At 39.2% G+C, this 19,490-nt stretch overlaps 3 protein-coding genes across 7 annotated transcripts; 2 read left to right on the top strand and 1 right to left on the bottom strand.

The window, feature by feature from the left end:
* The first annotated feature begins 244 nt into the window (after nucleotides 1–244).
* On the top strand, nucleotides 245–6,268 carry LOC135593915 (transcription factor BIM2-like). Its single transcript, XM_065084253.1, has 11 exons — nucleotides 245–608; nucleotides 703–786; nucleotides 927–1,232; nucleotides 1,876–1,969; nucleotides 2,053–2,174; nucleotides 2,316–2,427; nucleotides 3,126–3,195; nucleotides 3,291–3,386; nucleotides 4,419–4,855; nucleotides 5,312–5,450; nucleotides 5,833–6,268. Exons 1-11 carry the CDS (start codon nucleotides 596–598, stop codon nucleotides 5,938–5,940), a joined length of 1,581 nt encoding a protein of 526 aa, XP_064940325.1. The 5' UTR covers nucleotides 245–595; the 3' UTR covers nucleotides 5,941–6,268.
* Nucleotides 6,269–7,056: 788 nt separating this feature from the next.
* LOC135593916 (protein TIC 20-v, chloroplastic-like) lies at nucleotides 7,057–12,275 on the bottom strand. Of its 5 annotated transcripts, XR_010479882.1 has the most exons (4): nucleotides 11,577–12,275; nucleotides 7,797–7,926; nucleotides 7,379–7,490; nucleotides 7,057–7,209 (listed from the first exon to the last, which is right to left on the bottom strand). XR_010479882.1 is itself a non-coding variant. In XM_065084255.1 (2 exons), the coding sequence occupies exon 1, from the start codon at nucleotides 12,232–12,234 to the stop codon at nucleotides 11,587–11,589; it is 648 nt and encodes a 215-aa protein (XP_064940327.1). In that variant the 5' UTR covers nucleotides 12,235–12,275; the 3' UTR covers nucleotides 7,231–7,490; nucleotides 11,577–11,586. The 5 variants fall into 5 exon arrangements, 2 of the variants coding, with proteins under 2 accessions (XP_064940327.1, XP_064940326.1); XR_010479883.1 differs by lacking the exon at nucleotides 7,797–7,926; XR_010479881.1 differs by lacking the exon at nucleotides 7,057–7,209 and having other exon boundaries at nucleotides 7,231–7,490.
* A 2,296-nt stretch (nucleotides 12,276–14,571) lies between these two features.
* Nucleotides 14,572–17,958, top strand: LOC135593914 (disease resistance protein RPM1-like). Its single transcript, XM_065084252.1, has 2 exons — nucleotides 14,572–14,735; nucleotides 14,819–17,958. The coding sequence occupies exon 2, from the start codon at nucleotides 14,883–14,885 to the stop codon at nucleotides 17,712–17,714; it is 2,832 nt and encodes a 943-aa protein (XP_064940324.1). The 5' UTR covers nucleotides 14,572–14,735; nucleotides 14,819–14,882; the 3' UTR covers nucleotides 17,715–17,958.
* Nucleotides 17,959–19,490: the final 1,532 nt, after the last annotated feature.

Here is a 19,490-nt window from a genome sequence, read left to right as displayed (position 1 = left end):
AAACTGATACGTCAGCGACCAACCGCAGTCAAACTGCCGTACGGCACGTGATCCCACCCATCGCCTCCGTCTGTAGATCACGGCCGTACGATCGCCAATGTAGCGCCCGCGGTAATACGGATCGAAAGCCAAATCGGTACGTAGTTTCACCCACGCGGCGATGGGCAGAAACGGGAGAGAAACCGCCGTTAGATACCGTCAACGGCGTTTTCGGTGACGGAAAAGAAGGGTTGAGAAAAGGATATGTAAAAAGCGAGAGCAGAGACGGGAGTTCACCGAAGCGCGGCGTTTTAAGATCTCGAAGGGGTCTCCCCTCGCTTCTCCTCCGTGAAGGCCAAATTTCTCCATTGGGAATCATCACATCGATCTCATAGTTCGATTTTCTCATTCTGCTTGGATCCGTTCTGCTCCCCTGAATGCGATCGGGTTCGACTTCTCCGGCGGAGAACCAAGAAGATTCTTCCTAGGCTTCTGATTTGATCGTAATTCTGCGGCAGGAATTTGGGATTTCGCTTCTCGGAGAGAAGAAGTTGGGCGCAATTCTACAGTTTCTGTGATGAATTGCTGAGGATAACCTGCAAAAGATAGAAGATAGATGGAGGTCCAAGGTAGGGCAGGGTACTAAAAGTTTTTCCATGCGTTCTTGCAATTTAACGCCCAATTATGACGCTTATTGAGTCGATAATTCATATGCGTAAACAGGGAAGAAAGTAACTCATGATTTCCTTTCGCTTTACTCCTCGGATTCGTCATTGCAGCTCGAAGATCCAAGGCCTCCCTCACAAGGTACCCGTCCGCCGAGTAGCTCCATAATTTGTAGTAACTGATGTAGAACTTGGAATTATGCTGTCTACTGATGAAATCGTCGTCTTCTTTTCTCTCAATTTTTGTCTTTTTTCCCTTCGTCGTTGCAAATGTGTTTCCAGGCTTCTTTTTGAAGACGCGAGACTTCCTTCAACCGCCAGAGCGGGGAAAAGAGGAGGACGCTGTCCCGGTCGAGAGGCCGGCGGAGCAAGCGCTTCCCGGCGAGGTGGGCACGTACGCCATCGGCCATGCGGCGGGCGCGGCGAAGCCGCAGCGGAGAGGGTGCAGCGAGGCGCCGGGTTTCCCTGCCGGGTTACAGACCAAACCCGAACCCGAATACGGTGGCCGGACCACCACCACCGCCAGCTATCGCCACGCCGGCGGCACTTCTTACACGCCGTGGGACGACAACGACACGGATTCGGGAGGTAACATTTTCATCACCTTTTTTATTTATAGTTAATTATTTTCTTTTTCGCAAACAAAAAATCGTTTTCTACTTTCAATTCGAGACAAAAAAAACAGCAGTGTTTTCCTCGCTCGCTTCATGTTCTTAGAAACGAATCCGTTTCCCGAAAGCAAATTTTGTTGTGATTTCTGAAAACAAAAACAGATGTTGATATATGCACGTGATAGACTCGTGAGATTATTGGGCCTCCATGGGGCCATACAATTCCCGTGCAAAAGCCCAAGTAGAAGCCCAAATTAATTTGTAATTATAGTTCTTTGTTCACTATTCTCTTCTCTTATCAAACATAAAAGCTTTTTTAATTACTATTTTGATTGTGAAAGAAGTACTATAACTATAACTATAACTATAACTACATATATATATATGTATATATATATATGTATATATATATATGTATATATATATGTATATATATATGTATATATATATATATATAATTTAAGATCAAAATATTTTTCAAAAAAGAAAAAAAATAGTGAACAAGATTTTAGATATCAGAGATCAAATTGCATAAATAAAAAAATACTATGAAATTCAATTTGGGATCTTTGAATTATCATAAAATTTAGCATATCGTATGCTGGTTGGTTTCATGGCAGGGCAGAGGACGTCACAATTTGCTGCCGCAGGCGAATGCCACGATTCTGGACCCATCCCCGCCACCGTCGCCATAGCCGCAGCCACCACTGGCAGGTTCGTATCCTTTGTCTTCCTCTTCATCCCTCTATTTTCTAGAGGCTTTTCTTGCCTGAACTGTGTGGGCAACTGTTTGACAGGCAGGACTCAACGCCAGAGAAGAAGCAGCTGACAGAGACTGCCACATCGAGATCCAGTCGAGCTTATGATGGAGTGGAAGATGAGGATTTTGCAAAGAGGGAAGGCTCTTCCGCCAGTAAAGGTGGCTCCTTTTTTGCTTCGTTCATATTGTTCCTTATCCAGCTTCTTGGAGCCATAGAAGCTGAAATTTTGTTACTTGTGTTGCTTTATCTTTGGAGCAAAATCATCTGATTTTATTCATTTTATTTACAATGGGATGCAGATTTGACCATCAAAGTGGATGGAAAAGCGAGCTGCGTCGATCAGAGACCAAACAACCCACGATCAAAGCATTCTGCCACAGAGCAGAGAAGAAGAAGCAAAATCAATGATAGGCAAGTCAACGAAAAATGTTTGTTTTGTTACCAAATCTAGTTTCGTTCAGTTCCTTATTTTCCTGTGTTTTTTGGAGTGTCATGCAATGACAATATTAGACTGACGTTCCAACAAATTATAGTGCTCCTTAGAACTAGAATTTGCATTTACCTACTGTATAGTTCATTATAGACAGTGTATTGTAGAACATGTTTGTGGTTCTATTGGTGTTGACATGGTTTTTGTTTCAAGTATATTGAACAAAAAAATATGTAAAGATCGATAAATCATGACAAAGTATTGAGCTAGAAGGTGTATTCAGTCGAATGCTTTAGCCTTCTCCGAGCACAAATATTATAACCATATCTGAGTTAATATGACTGAAGTTTTATAGGTGACGTGTTGTCAAATTGGGAAGATAATTTCCACAAGTGGATGCCAACTTTATGATTCTTACCATTTGATTGACAACATAGATTTTACTTCATCATTTAATCGTCCTTCTTGTTTGACTTCATTCTTCAGTCTGCTGCTTTTTTGGATTGACCTTTACATGGAATTATGGATAGTACATAAAATACATAAATCCAAGATGTAGAGTTATTTACTTGTCTTCTTTTTTTCTAAATTTAATGAAATCCAAGGTGTAGAGTTATATACTAGTCATTTATTTTCCTAGACTTGTGTGTTTATACTAGAACATAAAAATATTGTGCAGATTTCAAATACTCAGGGAGCTCATACCTCATAGCGATCAGAGGAGGGATAAAGCTTCGTTTCTCATGGAGGTAATTCATCATGCCAAGGGTATTTAAGCACAATATTCTCTTCTTTCTACAATGGAGTTCCTTCGCATTGACGTCTTTTAGCAAACTTTCTTCAGGTCATTGAATACGTCCGCTTCCTACAAGAGAAGATACAGAAGCATGAGTCATCACCCCCAGGATGGAATAAGGACAATACCAAGTTAATACGATGGGTAAAATCACAAAGCACAATTTATATGTGTGCATAATGTGTTCTTTCACACATGCTATTATGATGGAGTAAAGTTTAGCATGTTATTATGTTTTTAGAGACAAGTCTTCACTAGATTAACCTTAAATTGGACCTGTGTCCAACTACAAACTAAGATTGAAATTAAAACCCAGGAGTGTGTAGCTTTTCCGGTTCTGCCAAAACAAAGCAAGATGGTGGGTGACCCACATTCACATTTCTCCTAGTGTGACAAAATTTCACATGATTGAACTCTTTCCAATCATCAAAATGTCCTTGAGTAATGCTTGTAGGTGCCATGGTGCATGAATACTCCCATCGAGATAGTCAATGATCTCCAATACATCTGAACGGCTTAGGATTTTCCTCAAACATAGTCTGATTATAGCAACAGTCATATATAGAGACTAATTATGTCACTAGGATATTTTAAAAAAGGCGACTTTACGAGAAGTGTATAATGACTCCTTAGTCAGTATCTCTATAATTTTTTCTGTCTCATAAAGTCCACAACCTGAGGTTTGAACTGTCTTTGTAATTGACCTTTTAATTATTTTCTTTTCTTTTTTAGTTAGATTCATTAACATTTAGATTGTAGCAACCAACTAAAAAGAAACTAACTGTTTGCAAGATGAGTTGTGCTTGTAGACTGCTGCATGGATCCTACTATCCTTGCTGTTCTGCTTCATCTGTGCCAAAATGATTGCCTAACAAAATCAGAAGCAATGTGTCTGGTCGCACCAAGCTTGTGATCCCTTTGTTATTTCTGCAAACTGAAAAAATCTTTCAATGTTGTGCTTTGGATTCTTGGCTGGTAATATTTTCTTTTAATCATAATGAAGAACAAACATGTGCATTTACCATTATGAAACGAGGGGCTCAAAATTACTTCATCATAATCCTGCTTGCATACTTTTTCTTATTTTGCTAGTCTTCTTTTCTGATAAGCTTACTCATTTATCTTTTTTGCTTTCTTTTTCTGTTTCTTTTTGGTTAAAAAAATTGTTTGTAGCAGAACAACAGCCAAGTCCCTCCAAATGGTTTATCTGTCCCACCTCATGTAGTGAAAAATGATTCTGCTCCTCCTGCACATGTGTTCTCCAAACAACTTGATGAAAGTAGAGTTCCAGTTGTACCTCCTTCCCCATTAAGTCTGCACAGTCCACCCGCTACAGGTCATACTGCTGGTGTCTTTTACAAGACAAATAGTAACCTGGTTGCCACACAGAATCTATTGCAACCAAGGTTGTTCCCTGTTGGAAGCGAAACTAGCATTTCTCAGTCACAGCAGAGGCTGGCTGATGCTGGTACCATGGCATCCCACAATCGATCTCCCTGTGTAAGAACATGCAGCCTTGCTGATTGTTCTGTTAGCAAGCAGATGTTGAATGAACAAGAGGAGCTGACAATTGATGAGGGCACAATTAGTGTGTCTACTGTTTACTCCCATGGGTGAGTATTAAGCATAACTCCATAAGTTGATTCTATTTCTGAATATATACTTCTGGCAATGCAGCCATATCTTTCAGAGCGAGATTTATTTTTTTTCTGTTGTTTTTCTTTTATATATATGTATGTATATATGTATGTATGTATGTATGTATGTATGTATGTATGTATGTATGTATGTATGTATGTATGTATGTATATGAGAATTATTGAGTTCTTTTTTTCTCATGGTTTGGTTCAAAAAGTTATGCAAGTTTTTCTTCAATTTGGTACTTTGCACTGGCATTATTGTAAGTGGATCTTCTTGTCAATCTTTTTAGATTAATTTCCTGTGTAGTGGTAGAGATGTCTGTTTGCTGTGAAAATTTTAGTCTAAATTAAATGTCCTCGAAGAGACGAATCAATCTTTCAAACATTTTTGCAAGACATTTATTGCTTAGTTTCCTGGTGGAAAAACAGGTTGTTAAACACATTGACGGAGGCATTGCAAAGCTCTGGCATAGATCTGTCTCAAGCCAATATCTCTGTACAGTTTAAATTTGGCAAGCCACCAATTAATAAGAGGCCTGATGCCACAGCCACAACTTCCACCATTAAGGTATGGGCTCTATTGTTTCCCAACTTCTCGGTTTTCGATTGGATTTGGATGGTAAAAGGGTTTAATATCTCGATCTGTTACTAGTATCATTCATCAACTATATTAGTGCAGTGCTACTAATATACCTATCAACTGAGAAAAAAATATCACACTGACTGTTGTTTAAAACCCCGATTCATAAGTTAAAAAGATGTCGAATCTTATTCTTAAAGCAAAAAATGATCTTTAATTTACTTTTCTTGTATGAAAATAAATAATCATTCTACTATCTCATGATTGCAACTTTCTTCGATTACTGTGAATCTTGTCTTCGAGTTGGCATTGTTTTCTTATGCTAAACAATCCTAGTCTGTTGACTTTTATTTCCTTTGCATTATTGTAGGAACCAGAAGATCCTGCATCATGTAATCAATCAATTGGTTACCGCAGGATGGGGATCAGTGGCGAGGAATCATCACAAGCATCCAAAAGACACAAAGCTCATCGCTAGTACTGCATTCGTTGGCCATTATAGTTTGATTTTGTCATAATGATGAATTCTTCGTATGAATGTATATTCTGTTCAGCCTTTGTGGCCTGTTGAGGTGTTTGGGAACTGTTGTGTTCATTCTTTCATTTGCATTTCTGTCTTTTCGCAGTGGCCTCCATGACAATCGTGGGTGGGGCTGCTTCTTTTTCAAGCCTCTTCTTTTTCTTTTTTTCTTTTTTTTTCCCTTGTAAAATGAGTCTTGCTGTGGGTTAACAATATAAATTCAAACTTATGACAGTGTATCAATAAATCCTTTATAATATATATCTACCCTTAGATGTTTTTTTTTTTTTTTTGTCATTGAATGCAGTTGATTGTTGATGAGTAACAAAGGAGAGATGAAAGAAGATCTATAATCTCTTGTTGATTATTTACTAAGGAGAGATAAAAGTAATCTCTCAATAATATGAAAGAAGATCTATAATCTCTCGTTGATTATTTACTAAGGAGAGATAAAAGTAATCTCTCAACAATATTACATATCCATGTGTTATATCATTTATGTATTCACGTATTATATTGTTTAGCCCCTAAGTGATCCGGTCTATTTATATATAAGAGTAGAGGGTCTAGAATAAATAATTTGGAGAGCTCCTCTCATCAATATCATCTCCTAAGGAATTATATCATAATTAGACTTCTTTTTATTGACGCATAATCATAATTAAAATCTAATCATATCCATAATATATCCTACCTAATTAGATAAGATAACATGATCTAACATTCTTTCACTTAACATATTAATTTATAAGATATAAAAAATTTTAAAATAAAATAAAATAAAAATAATTTTAATTTAAATAATTTAATTTAAATAATTATAGCTTCCGGATCCCATAACAATGTGTTCCGAATCCCATAACAATGTGTTAGTAGATCAAATAACTTTCTGAATAACATCAAAAGATATATATATCATAAATTTAATCTATTATTATTTAATCTTATATTTTAATATTAATTTTTTGTAATATTTTAAATCAGATAACGTTTTGGACAGCCATAGTTAGCATCTCTATTTCTTTCATTTGGTGAAGTCCATTCTTTCGTGGTCATTGGTTTAGTCGACAGTAATTGGTACAATTGTTTTCAATTATCATTTATGTCGTGTTCCATCTTTAATGCTCTCATGAGCTGGCTGTTCTCAATCTTGAATCGGTACATTTTTCCTCTGCTATCATGGATGACCAGGGGTTGATTCTTACGATGTAGAATCCAGTTATCTGTCTGTAATGAGATCCCATTAGATGCTAAATGATAATGGATCTGAAATAGTAAAGTTTAGAGTTTGCACAAACTACATTGGCAATGGTGATAAGGTTCAAAACTTCTAATTTTGAATACCAAACTCATAACGGAAATCTAACCAAAATGAGTTCAAGCTATATCGGCATACCATTTGTCGATCTTGGACCAATACGACTTCGCTTTACGAGCAAGCATACCATGTGTCGGTTTCGAACCAATACGGCTTCGAGCTATATCAGCATATCATGTGTCGGTACCAACTGTCAGTAAAAGAAAATCAATTTTTTTGATAAAAAAATAAAAAACCCAAGCAATGCAATAACATGTGCAGCAGCACAAGATAAATGGATGGAGCAAGAGTACGCCAATATTAGCCATATTTAACAACAGAAGATAATGCTGAATATAATTCCAAATCTTCAAAAGTAAATAGCAGATAATTTGGAGCACCTATATGATTGTCGTAGAAACAAGTGTGACCAAAAACATAAATTATGGGTCTTGCATGATCATCCATACAGATGAACATGCTATCACTTGCCCAATGTTGTTCTTCATATGCTTACCATCGATGCCCTCGGCATCTCGAAGTTGAATGTGATCAATGGAATATGTTTGTAAAGCAGGACAAGGGCCATTGCTAGTAGACCAACTTGGCTTCTCTGTGGTGTGGCGTATAGAATGTCATGGAATGTCCTATGATCAAATAATGACAGTTAATATGGACGCATTCATGCTATGACATATCCCAAATAAAACAAAATAATTGAGCTAAGATGTTGGTGTCATCATATGATTAAATTGAAACATCTAAAAAAACAAAATTAAGCAACATAGTAAAACAACCAATATGATAATGCTACAACCATCATTTTCACAAAAATATCAGAAATTAAAAGTACTCTCATACAGTGATTTAAAAAGGTGCTCGGGCGCTCGCCTAGGGCAAGGCGAGACGAGGCCCGAGCGCCTCACTTCATTTCCACGCGGCGCGCTTCAAAGAGGCACTGCCTAGGCGCTGGCCCGAGCCCAGGCGTCTGGCGCTTCGGGCGAGCGCTTGGGTTAAACCAAGCGACCGAACCAACATTTTAGGTCTGGTTCAGTCTCTGGTGCTTTAGTTGGTTCAATCGAACTAACTAAAGCACCGATATCAGCACGACTTCCCCAGCCCTAACCCTGCTCGTCGTTCACGCTACTGCTTCCGCTCGTCGCTCCCGCTGCCACTATTGTCGATCGTTGCTCCCGTTGCTACTACCACTGTCGTCGCTCCCACTCCCGCTGCTGTCACCGCTCCCGTTGCTCGCTGCTACCGCTGCCGTTGCCATTGTCGTCACTCGTCGTTGTTGCTATCGCTATCGCTCCCGCTTTTTTCAATCAGCACCCTCGGTCTTCTCTTACACTCTTCTCTTCTCTTTCGCTTCTCTGTCGAAAGTATACTGTTAACAGCATATTTTATTTTAAATTTAAAATAATTATATTATATATTTTTATATTTTAACGCCTCATGCTCGGGCGAGCGCCTGGGCGAGCGCCTAGCGCCTCGGGCGTTTTTGGACCTTGGCGCCTTTTGGCGCCTAACGCTTTTTAAATCACTACTCTCACATCATGCTGTACAACTGCGAATCATCTTGAAAAAAAAAAAAAAAGAAATGTTGATCTAAAATCAAAAAACCATAAATTGGCTGTAATTAGGGTGTGCCGATGAACCTAACAGAACATATATCCAGTTGGGCTGGGTAGATTCAACTTGAAAAGAGAAAAATATATCAGTTTAATTTGATTTAGTGCCATGACCCAAGGCTAACTAGCCTATTAATTTTGTTTGGTTCAAACCATTGACCAAAACATCTAAGTTGAAGTTAATAATAGTACACTTATCATACCCTTGTAAGTCAATCTTCATCTTACCCACTTCTGATGTGGGACTAATCAGTGGTGTTATAATCTCTCACACTCAAAGACTTCATATCCTCATCAAGGCCCAGTATAGCCTAGATCAAACCCTAGCATGGTGCATATGAGGTGTAACCTAGTGGTGGCTCCACGCCGTGACAAGTCCTCTTACTCCATCTATAGTCCTTTCCTACTCTAACCTCCTCACTATGCCCAAATATTAGCTCGACTCTGATATCAAATGTCACGACCCAGGACTGATGGGCTAACTAGCCTATTAACTTCAGCTTAAGCATTTTGACTAGTGGTTTGAGCCACACGAAGTTGATGGACTAGTTAGTCCATCAGGCCTGGGTCGTGACATTTGGTATCAGAGGCAACCTAGTATTTGGACATGGTAAGAGGGCTTGAGTAGGAAAGGACTGCCGATAGATGGAGTCGGAGGACTCATCACAGTGTGGAGCCACCACTAGACTACGCCTCATATACACTAAAATTAAGATTGACTTATTAAGGGTCTAATGAGTGTATTACTATCAATATTTTGATCAATGATTTAGACTAAACAAAGTTAATAGGCTAATTAACCCATTAGACCCGCGTCGTGACATTTAGTATTTTAACAATTGAACTGAAGATACAAGTATATACAGGAACATATATTCTACATTATTCAAAAAAATGGTACTAGCCTAAAAAAATAAAAAGTATACTTCTAAAATCATAGAAAAAAGAAAATATCTTGAAAGTGAGGTTTTATTGCCATGTGATAACCTATTTAAACTTTTCTCCAACTTTGATCCTACAACAAGAAATAGTACACTTATCTATATGTAAATTCGTGAAGAAAAACTCATACAACATTATCCATGATCTCATTTGAAATTATTGTAACAAGAAATTAGAATCAGATTTTAGAGATTTACTATGATTTCCTCTGCATCATGGAGGCATGTCCATGAATACATATATCATCTGAAACTTAAACAAAAGCAAAAACCAAAGTCCAAATCCTCTTTAAGACTTCAATTTTACCCTCAAAATAAGTGCAAAATGCAGCAGCCTCATCCCAATTCACTTCTCCCTGCTCCCTCTCTTCCTCTCACTGCCCTCCTCTCTTTCTGTGTTTCCTTCAAGGACTGCAATGCATAGGAATTCCACCCCATCCACCTCTTCCTCTCCACTCTCCCCTTTTCCTCCCTCCCTTATGTAATGAAGATCTTTGGCAAAGCCAGGCACCTGAGATTCACCCTCCTATCTGGACTCTGATGGAGGCATTGGTTTAAATCATCATTGTCAAAGTTAGTTCTTTATCATAACATTTTTATAACTGAGAACTTGTAATACAAAGAACTCATAGCATATTAGGATAAGAATCTTTTACATGTTTGTTGCTAATTTCAGCTTTTGAAATACCTAGGAAATTGTTGATTTCTTTATTCTACATGTTTAATCAATAAAAAAAACTGTCAAAAAGAGGTCAGGTTCTTTGGATTCAGAAATCCATTTCAACCAAAAATCTGGTGTCTTCCTTTGCCGATCATCAGTTTTTTTTTTTTTTGCCCCTTCTATCTATTCTAAGTGAGTAGATTAGATATAAGCTCTAATGCTATATATTTCAGGATCACTAAAAACCTCACATAATCAATAAACACGAAAGATTCCACTTTAGTGTAATATTTAATGGGCTAATTACGTATTATCCCATGTAGTTAGACCTATTTAGCATCAAGTTCCTAGGCTAAAAAAATTTATATTAAAACCTCTATGGTTATGAAAATGAAACATCTAACTCCATTTACTATAATACCGTCGGTTTTACTAATGGAAGCACAAAAATAATGGGTAAAAATATAATTTTACGTTTCATTTGGTGGTGACAGATGACGTTAGTGGTGACAGACAACGGCACCGCTGGAGCCGCTGGTGACTATTGTGTATGGGGAGGGTGAGTGACAGCGAAAGATGAGGCAAAGAGAGAGGAGGAAAAGGAGGATGCAGATGTCGATGCTCTGCATCTGCGTTAGCATCGCTATGCATCTGCGTCAGCACCAACGTAGATGCAGAGCGAAGAAAGAGTCGCTTAGCATCTACATCAGCACCAAATGTAAAGCGTTGATATTTGCATCTTCCTCTTCTTCCTCTCCCTTTGTCTCACATTTCACCGTAGCTCTTACTCCTTATCCACAAGGACCAGCCATGGCCCTCAACGATGTCATCGTTCGCTACCATCAAAAACATAACTTGAATGTTGAAATTACCTTTTAATCTAGTGTTTTCGTACTTTCCTCGAAAAGATCGACAATGTTAGATAAATAAAGCTAGATAATTCACTTTCATACGCTCGAGACCGAGATATTAAAGAGATCTAAGTATAATTAGCCGACATTCGTTGAAAGCAGTAAGAATAAAATGATGGCAGATGTACAAAGTATATGGAGGGAGATACTCACATTGCATCCATCACATGACCTGCCTCTCGGCGGCCTCGGCGACGATAGGCAGCCGAGGGACCTGCCCCAGGAGGCACGCAGAGGACCCGTAGATGAGCGACAGGAGCAGGAACAGGAAGACAGTGCTGTCGAGGCTCTGGAGGAGGTCCAACCCGATGCCCTCACTCGGGTTGAAAGATCGCTCGAGGAGGTCGGGGAAGATGAGGAGGACATCGAGGACGATGGCCTGCATGGTGTTGAAGCGGACGTAACGGCTAAACCTGGAGGGGTTGCGGACGACGGCGAAATAGAGGGTGAGGAAGAGTAGGAAGGGGGTGAAGGGGGAGGAGCGGAAGAGGCGAATGGCCGGGACAAGGGGCTGGAGGAGGACCTGGAACGCCGGGAACTGGGTCAGCACGAAGCGCCCGTAGTGGACGCCGTCAAGGAAGGGGTACAGGTAGCAGACGGCGGCGAGAAGGCGGTCCGGGGGGTCGGCGGCGTCGCCGTTCTTGGAGGCGCGAACAGGGTAGGAGTCGAAACGTCGCCACTGCCGACGACGTGAGGGACCGGGAAGGCGAAGTCCGACGAGCTGCTGCAGATGCTGGTGGCGGTGGCGGTAGTGGTGGAGGTGGAGAGGCGGGGGTTTAGGGAGGAAGAAGAGAACAGAAGCAGCAGCCATAGATTGGTTTCCTCTCCTCCCCTTGATTTGTGTGTGGTTTGTTGAACCAGAGAAAGGGGATAACAGATTTGGTGGTGATTAGACCGGGCTGGTCAGGCCCAATTATGAATCGGTATTTGGTGGGCCGGTCCGATCCAGACCCCTGTCAGTGCCCCGGTTTGGTGGACCGTTCCTTTCCAGTTTTAGGATTGACCGTACGTCAGACTTGGAGATTCGGGAGACTCGTTACCGGATCAAGCTAACCACACATCACGCTTGGAGATTCGGGATTGCCTTGAGTTTTGATAGATCATATGCGCGAGTAGTTTTGATACGTCGGATATGATATTTCATCACTCTTTTGAAGGAGTTTGCATTTGTGTGGGTATACTTATGCCCATCTAAAATAAATAATTTATATATTTAGTTGTAAAATCTAAAAAAATCATGTATATGATTGTCGTTAATCTTCGTCAAGTAATTGTTATTTGACTATTAGAGAGAGAGAGAGAGAGAGAGAGAGAGAGAGAGAGTGTGGACGATTCCATGTTTTTATTTTTTCGGTGCTTCACATGAAGAAACTAAAGAAACTTGGACTAGAAACTAAAGTAGTGTTCAGGAGGGAGTGAAGAATTAAAAAAAAATCAGATATCAATAATAAAAATATATTAAAAAATCAACTTAAAATTAATATGATTCAATAAATTTTGTTTATATTTATCAAAAAAATAAAAATTTTATCATATGATATCAATTATAAGAACTTGAATTATTCTTCTTAAAGACACTCTAAAAAAATTTAAAAAAAAATACATTATTTTTTCTTTCTCTCTCTATAAATCATAGAGAGTTATTTCTCTAAACAGATTAGAAATAAATTCAAAAGTATCAAAAATATTTCTTATACACTCCATCAAAATCCAAAGATAGATTAGATATTTATATAAGAATAAAACCCTAATTACTAAGGTTTTATTTCTTCACGAGAATTTTTTATGGTATTAAGATTCCTTATCCAGTAAGAATTTTGGTTCTAGAAATTTTTAAATACTTATTAATCCCAATAATCTCTTTCTTAGTGAGTATTTTATCTATCTTTGTGCCTTCTAAAAAGAAAATACTTTTGCTTTACAATACTTATGATATTCGTTGTTCATCTTTATTGAATATCTGATCGACTTTGATATCCCTCGTTAAAGAAATTGAGAAGTTTTTAAGCAACAAATTAAAAAGCATATTAAAAAACCAACATAAGATTCAACGTAATTATACGAATACCATCTACAACGACGAAGAAAATTTAAATTATTCATAATGTAAGATCAATTATAAAATTTTGAGTTATCCTCACGATTTTCTTATACACTTTATCACATAAATTCTTAAGAATTTATAAATTTTTTTCTAATATTCTTTTGAAACTTTAGAGAATACTCTCTTTACGCACGAAATCCAAAAGTATTAATAGTATTTCTCACGTTACCCTCTCGTCATAAAAAAAAAAACGAGATATTTATATAATAATCAAATTTTAATTATCAGATTTTTTTTCGTCACAAACACTGACTTCAATGTTCGATATGTATTAAGATTTTTTTTACGAATACTAAACTCAGAGACATTTAAAAAAATTAAAATACTTTTCAATTCTAACAAATAATCACGTCGCAATGCCGTGCGCGAGCAAGCAAGGTAGTCAGTCACCTCAAGATGCTCCACACCTAGACTTCAGTGTGGTCGCTGAGTTGACCAAGCCCACCAAGTCGTGCTGATCACGTGTCCAAGGTGGTGGGTCAGTGCCAATGAAAGATTGAACCAGCTGCGACTTCCAACGCGTTGGGTCAGTCCACTTAAGATCCAACGAAGTGATGCTTTCACAGCCTCAAGTTGGGTGAATGATTCAACAAGCTTGGAATATGATTGAATGATTCAACAAGACGAGTGGTGAGGCTGTGATCCTGTCTTTTGGGTTTTTGGTGATGGGTGGTATACCGGAGGATAGGCATGTAATCGACAACAAAGCTATTGCTATAAGAATTGGCTTGCTGGCTGCTACGAGGGAAGATGTGCATCTAATTCATGTTGAAGCTGAAGCTGATGCTGATGGTTTGATTCATATTTTAGGTAACAAGTGAGAAGCTCCTTGGTTTATTTTTTAGTGTATGCGAGGACATTTGTAGTCTCTACTTCAATATTTTGTGGAGTTTAGGATAACTCATATGTTTAGGGAAAGAAAATGTGTTGCTAACCGGCTAGTCAATTTTGTAAGGGTCCATAGGATCCAAAGTTTTTGGATGGATGTTTCGATAGCTCCTATAGGAGAGGTGATGTGATTCCTTTTTTGAGCTAATAATTTTTTTTAATCTTTGACAGAAAAACAAAAAAGGGGGTGGAGACGAGTGATCGTCTTGTCACAATAGCCATAGTTTCATGCTTATACAGAGAAACTAGTCCTTCGGATGCACTCAATTTTGATTGAGCTGGGAATGGTTGTGGAAGGAGGAGCGACGCCGTGGAAGAAGGTATGTAACTTCCTTCTCTTTATGTATGATAGATTATAGGCTCCTTTTGCATGCATAACCTTCGTTGCTTGTTTATGGAGCAGTAAGAGGCGGTCGTCACGTCGGAAGTGTTGGTGATATATAGCAGCTGAGAGTATATCTTCGGAAATGGATCCGATGACTTGGGCTATGCTGGGCAAGATCCTGACCTCCGCTGTCGTCCAAGGAGCGATAGCAGCCATCAGCAAGAATCAAGGATCCAGCAGTATGGATATCGTATATGAGTTCGATAACCTGACGAAGGAGCTCAGGAGCATTCAGTCCTTTCTACGTGACATGGAGCATAGCAAACTCGACAGCGAGTCCCTGGTGAATTGGGTGGAGGAGGTGAAGGAAGCAGCGGGGGACTTCGAAGCCATGACGGAACAGATCGTCTACTACTTTCATGCACCGGTGTGGGATAAATCATGGAGATCCAAGGCCTCTAAATACATTAGCAGCTATTTGCCCAAGCTCAAAGAAGAATTCGAAATCAAGATTCCACAAAGAAGAGACCGATACCTGCAACCAAGCTTGGTGCGCAGAGAAGAACAAAGCTGCAGCAGTGGCCGTCAGATGAGGCAGCCCCACGAGGAGCTGCCTCACGAAACCATGGGCACTGACGTCGTGGGAATGGAACAAAACGAAGCCACAGTCATCCCATGGCTCCTGGGCGAGACTGACAATTCCCAGAGGAACATGGTGATTTCGATTTGTGGTATGGGCGGCCTGGGCAAGACTTGCCTGGCCAGGAGAGTCTACAACGACCAGCATGTCAGGAGACACTTCGATTGCTTTGCTTGGGTTTCCATCTCCAAAACCTACAACGCTGAAGAGCTGTTGCGAAACATCATAAGGCAGATCATAGGCAAGCGCGAGGTGCAGGCGACACCAGACGAGCTCGACCGGAGCAGCAGAGCAGCCCTACTAGGCCTACTCGACCAGTGCCTTCATCAGAACAGGTACGTGATCGTGTTAGATGATGTGCGGAGCAGAAACGCATGCAATGAATTTTCTTATCTCCTGCAAAACGGTAAAATCGGCAGTAGGGTGATCGTCACCACAAGAGACCACCACGTAGCTGCCTCGCTATCCCTTGACAGCCATATCTTGAACCTCCAGCCTTTGCCTGAATCCGAAGCTTGGTCTCTTTTCTGCAAGAAGGCTCTCTGGACGGATCCCAATAAGTCTTTCCCCAGAGACTTAGAGTTCTGGGCTCGAAGAATCGTAGCAAAGTGTGATGGCTTGCCTTTAGCCATCCTAACACTAGGAAGCTTGATGTCGTCCCAAGATCGGAGTTCTTTGACTTGGAAAAACTTCTACCTTGGTATCAGCTCACAGTTGAGCAACAACGAGATGCTCAAAACCATGTCGCGCAGATTGATGCTTGGCTACGATGATCTACCTTACCATCTTAAGCAGTGCTACTTGTACTGTGGCAATGTCTTCCCTGAGAGCCGCATCATCAAGAAAAATTGGCTCCTCAGGTTGTGGGTAGCGGAGGGACTCGTGGAGGACAAACGTGGAATGACACCGGAGGAAGTCGCAGAGGGCTACTTCGATGAGCTGATCCTTCGTAGCATGCTTCAAGTGGCAAGGAAGGATGAATCCGGCAAGGTCAAAGCCTGCCGAATGCACATCCTCATGAGAGAGGTATCCCTATGTGTATCCAAAGCCGACAAACTCTGTCCGGTTTTGTATGAGCAAGGTGTGAAAGTAGATGAAGCCAAAGCGCGTCGCATATCCGTCCAGATCAGCATTGAGAAAGTCCCCGAAGTCCGGCATGAGGAGAAGACCCCGTTATCTCGCCTTCGATCGCTTCTTTTCTTCGTTGATGACGAAGCTTCTGCTGCTGCTTTCCTAACCAGGGCCAAATATCTTATGCTGTTGAAGGTGCTAGAACTGAGAAATGTTCCTATCGACCATGTCCCGAGTGAAGTGTTCGATCTGTTCAATCTAAGGTACTTGAGCTTAAGGGACACAAAAGTTGAAGTGCTCCCCAAATATGTCGAAAGACTTAAGATACTCGAGACCTTGGATCTGAGGGGAACCAAGGTGATTTGTCTTCCCCATGAAGTGGCTAGGCTCAAGGAACTGCGGCATCTGCTAATGGACTGTGTTTATGTACTAAAGAAGATAAAAAAAGGGAGGCGTATAATTAATTTAGTATCTGATCAGGCAACCATGAGGAAGATCGACGAGCTACTGGATAAAAAAGTTCCAACAGGTACCATTTCGTGGATACATAATATAGAAGGCTTGCTGACTCTGAAAACAGTTGAAGCAGATAAAAGGCTCATCGCTAACCTGGCTGCGCTGATCCAACTGAGAAGCCTTGGTCTTACGAACGTGCATGCGGACGACGGGGTTCTGCTTTGCGATTCCATTAGCAAGATGGGCCACCTTCTCTCTCTCACCATCGATGCGGCATCCGACGAGGCACTGATGTTGGACTCCCTGCCTTCTCCTCCACCTCACCTCCGCAAGCTTGTATTGGATGGGCAGCTGTGGAAAGTCCCTCCATGGTTCGATCTCCTAAGCAGCCTAACTCACTTGTACTTACTGGATTCTCAGCTGGAGGCTACCTGCAACCCCATTCCTCATCTTGAGAAACTAGAAAGTTTGGTGCACCTGACGTTGCTAAGGGCATACAACGGAGCGCGGCTGTGCTTCCGTGCTAACACGTTCTTGCGTCTGAAGTCACTTAACATTGCAGAGTTGAAATGCCTGAGTCAGCTGGACATGGAGAAAGATGCTCTGCCGAGCTTATCTTTGCTGCATCTTAGCCGCTGCGGAGATCTACAGGGAGAAAGACTTCGTGGCATCGACAACCTTCCCGCTCTCCGCCATCTATACTTGCAAGATATGCCTGAAAGCCTTATGTCGAGCCTTGGAGGAGACCATCGACTGAAGGCGAGCACTGGCTGGGAGTCTATCTCAAAGTCGATGTCGTGGCTTTGACACAGAGGGCGGCACCTTCGGATCCCATGACTGAAGCCAAGACCACGATGTTATTCCTATTACTATATTTGCTCTTTGCTCAGTGATATTGTGTGTGGACTTGTTTTATTTTTCTGCCTTGTCTGAAGAATAACAGCAGAGCATGTTGTTGTGTTGTACGTTGCTTCTGCTGATTTGTGTTTTTCTATCGCCTGTAAGTTGTAATATTTGTATCTATAGTTGCAAGGAGCAAATGTTTGTGTTATTTGTGATTCTTATCTACAGGTTGATCACAACAATTTTGAGTAGGTTATATAGCAAACTTAATCCAAAAGTTGGTTAATTTTTTTGAATTTCTTAGGAATAATTTATATATATTTGTCTAATTAATAAATATTTTTTATTTTTTAATGAAATTATGTTGAAGACGTTAGCTATCTTACCTATCATAAGATACCGAGCTCCAATGTTGTCTTCTCTATTTTTCATTGATTGTGATTTGTAAAATATTATTGAGTATGGATTATTAAAATATTATTGAATCATAAATGATTTTGAAATGACAGAAAAGATAATTTCAAAAAGTAATTATTTTATCTACATGCCAAAGCCATAAATATGCCTTGTATTTATTGAATTAGAATGGAAGAAGAGATACGACTATGGGAAGAGTAGGACAAGACTAAATCTTTTATATTTCTCTCAAAACTTTTTATAACTTTAAAAACTCTGTGTTTCATGACCCAACATATAAGATTTATATAATCTCTATATATACATTATATTAATTATATTTAAAATGAATAATTCTTGTTCAATAAATCCTTTCAAAAATCAATAGTCAATTTGATTTGTCTTGTGTTTCTCTCTTGATACAATGAACCTCTTTATGATATCTTATCAAGTTTAATTTTAACATTCTCTCCCCTTAAACTTGTTTCATCTAACATGTCAAGTTGCTTTTGAAGTTGTTGAAATATTTCAAATTTGAGAGGTTTTGTAAGTATATTAACCACTTAGTTCATTTGTCTTGAGATAGAATAGCTCTACTTATTTGTTTTTAATATGATCTCTTATAAAATAAAATCTTGTGATGATATGTCTCGATCTAGACTAGATTTTTGGCTAAGACAATAGTTGATTTGTTATCAATATAAATCTTGGTTGACTTCTCCTGTGACATATGAAGTTCTTGGAATAATCTTTTTTAGCTTGCATGACAAATATAAGAAGATGTTGCTATATATTCTACTTCATAACTTGATAGAGTAACAATATATTATTTTTTTGAAGATTATGTGAATGTAGCTTCACCAAAATAAAATACAAATTCGACTACACTTTTTGGATCATCATAGCTTTTGGCCCAATTTTTGTCACTATATCCAATAAACTCCAACCTTTTAGATAATGAATAGAATATTTCATACTTAATTATCAATTTAATATATTATAAAATTTTTCTAGTGATATTTAAATAAGATGTCTTAGGAGCTTCTATATATCTACTTATTAAACCAACTCCAAATTATATATCAGGTCGAGTGCATGTCAAATACCTTAAACATTCAATTATACTTTTATAATAAGTTAGATTAATGTATTTACTTTCACATTCCTTAGTTAACTTGGTACCATATTCCATAAGTGTATGTAGGATAATAATCTTCTATACAAAACTTCTTTAGAACTTCCTTTATATAATTTTCTTATGAGATAAAAATTCATTCATTATCTTGTATAATTTTAATAATGAGAAAATAAGTTATTGTTGGAAAATATGGGATGACATCACAT

This window comes from Musa acuminata, chromosome BXJ1-9 (assembly GCF_036884655.1).
Source record: "Musa acuminata AAA Group cultivar baxijiao chromosome BXJ1-9, Cavendish_Baxijiao_AAA, whole genome shotgun sequence".
Classification (NCBI taxonomy): domain Eukaryota; kingdom Viridiplantae; phylum Streptophyta; class Magnoliopsida; order Zingiberales; family Musaceae; genus Musa; species Musa acuminata.
Note: the sequence above shows the minus strand (reverse complement) of the source record. Positions and strands in the feature narration are given on the sequence as shown.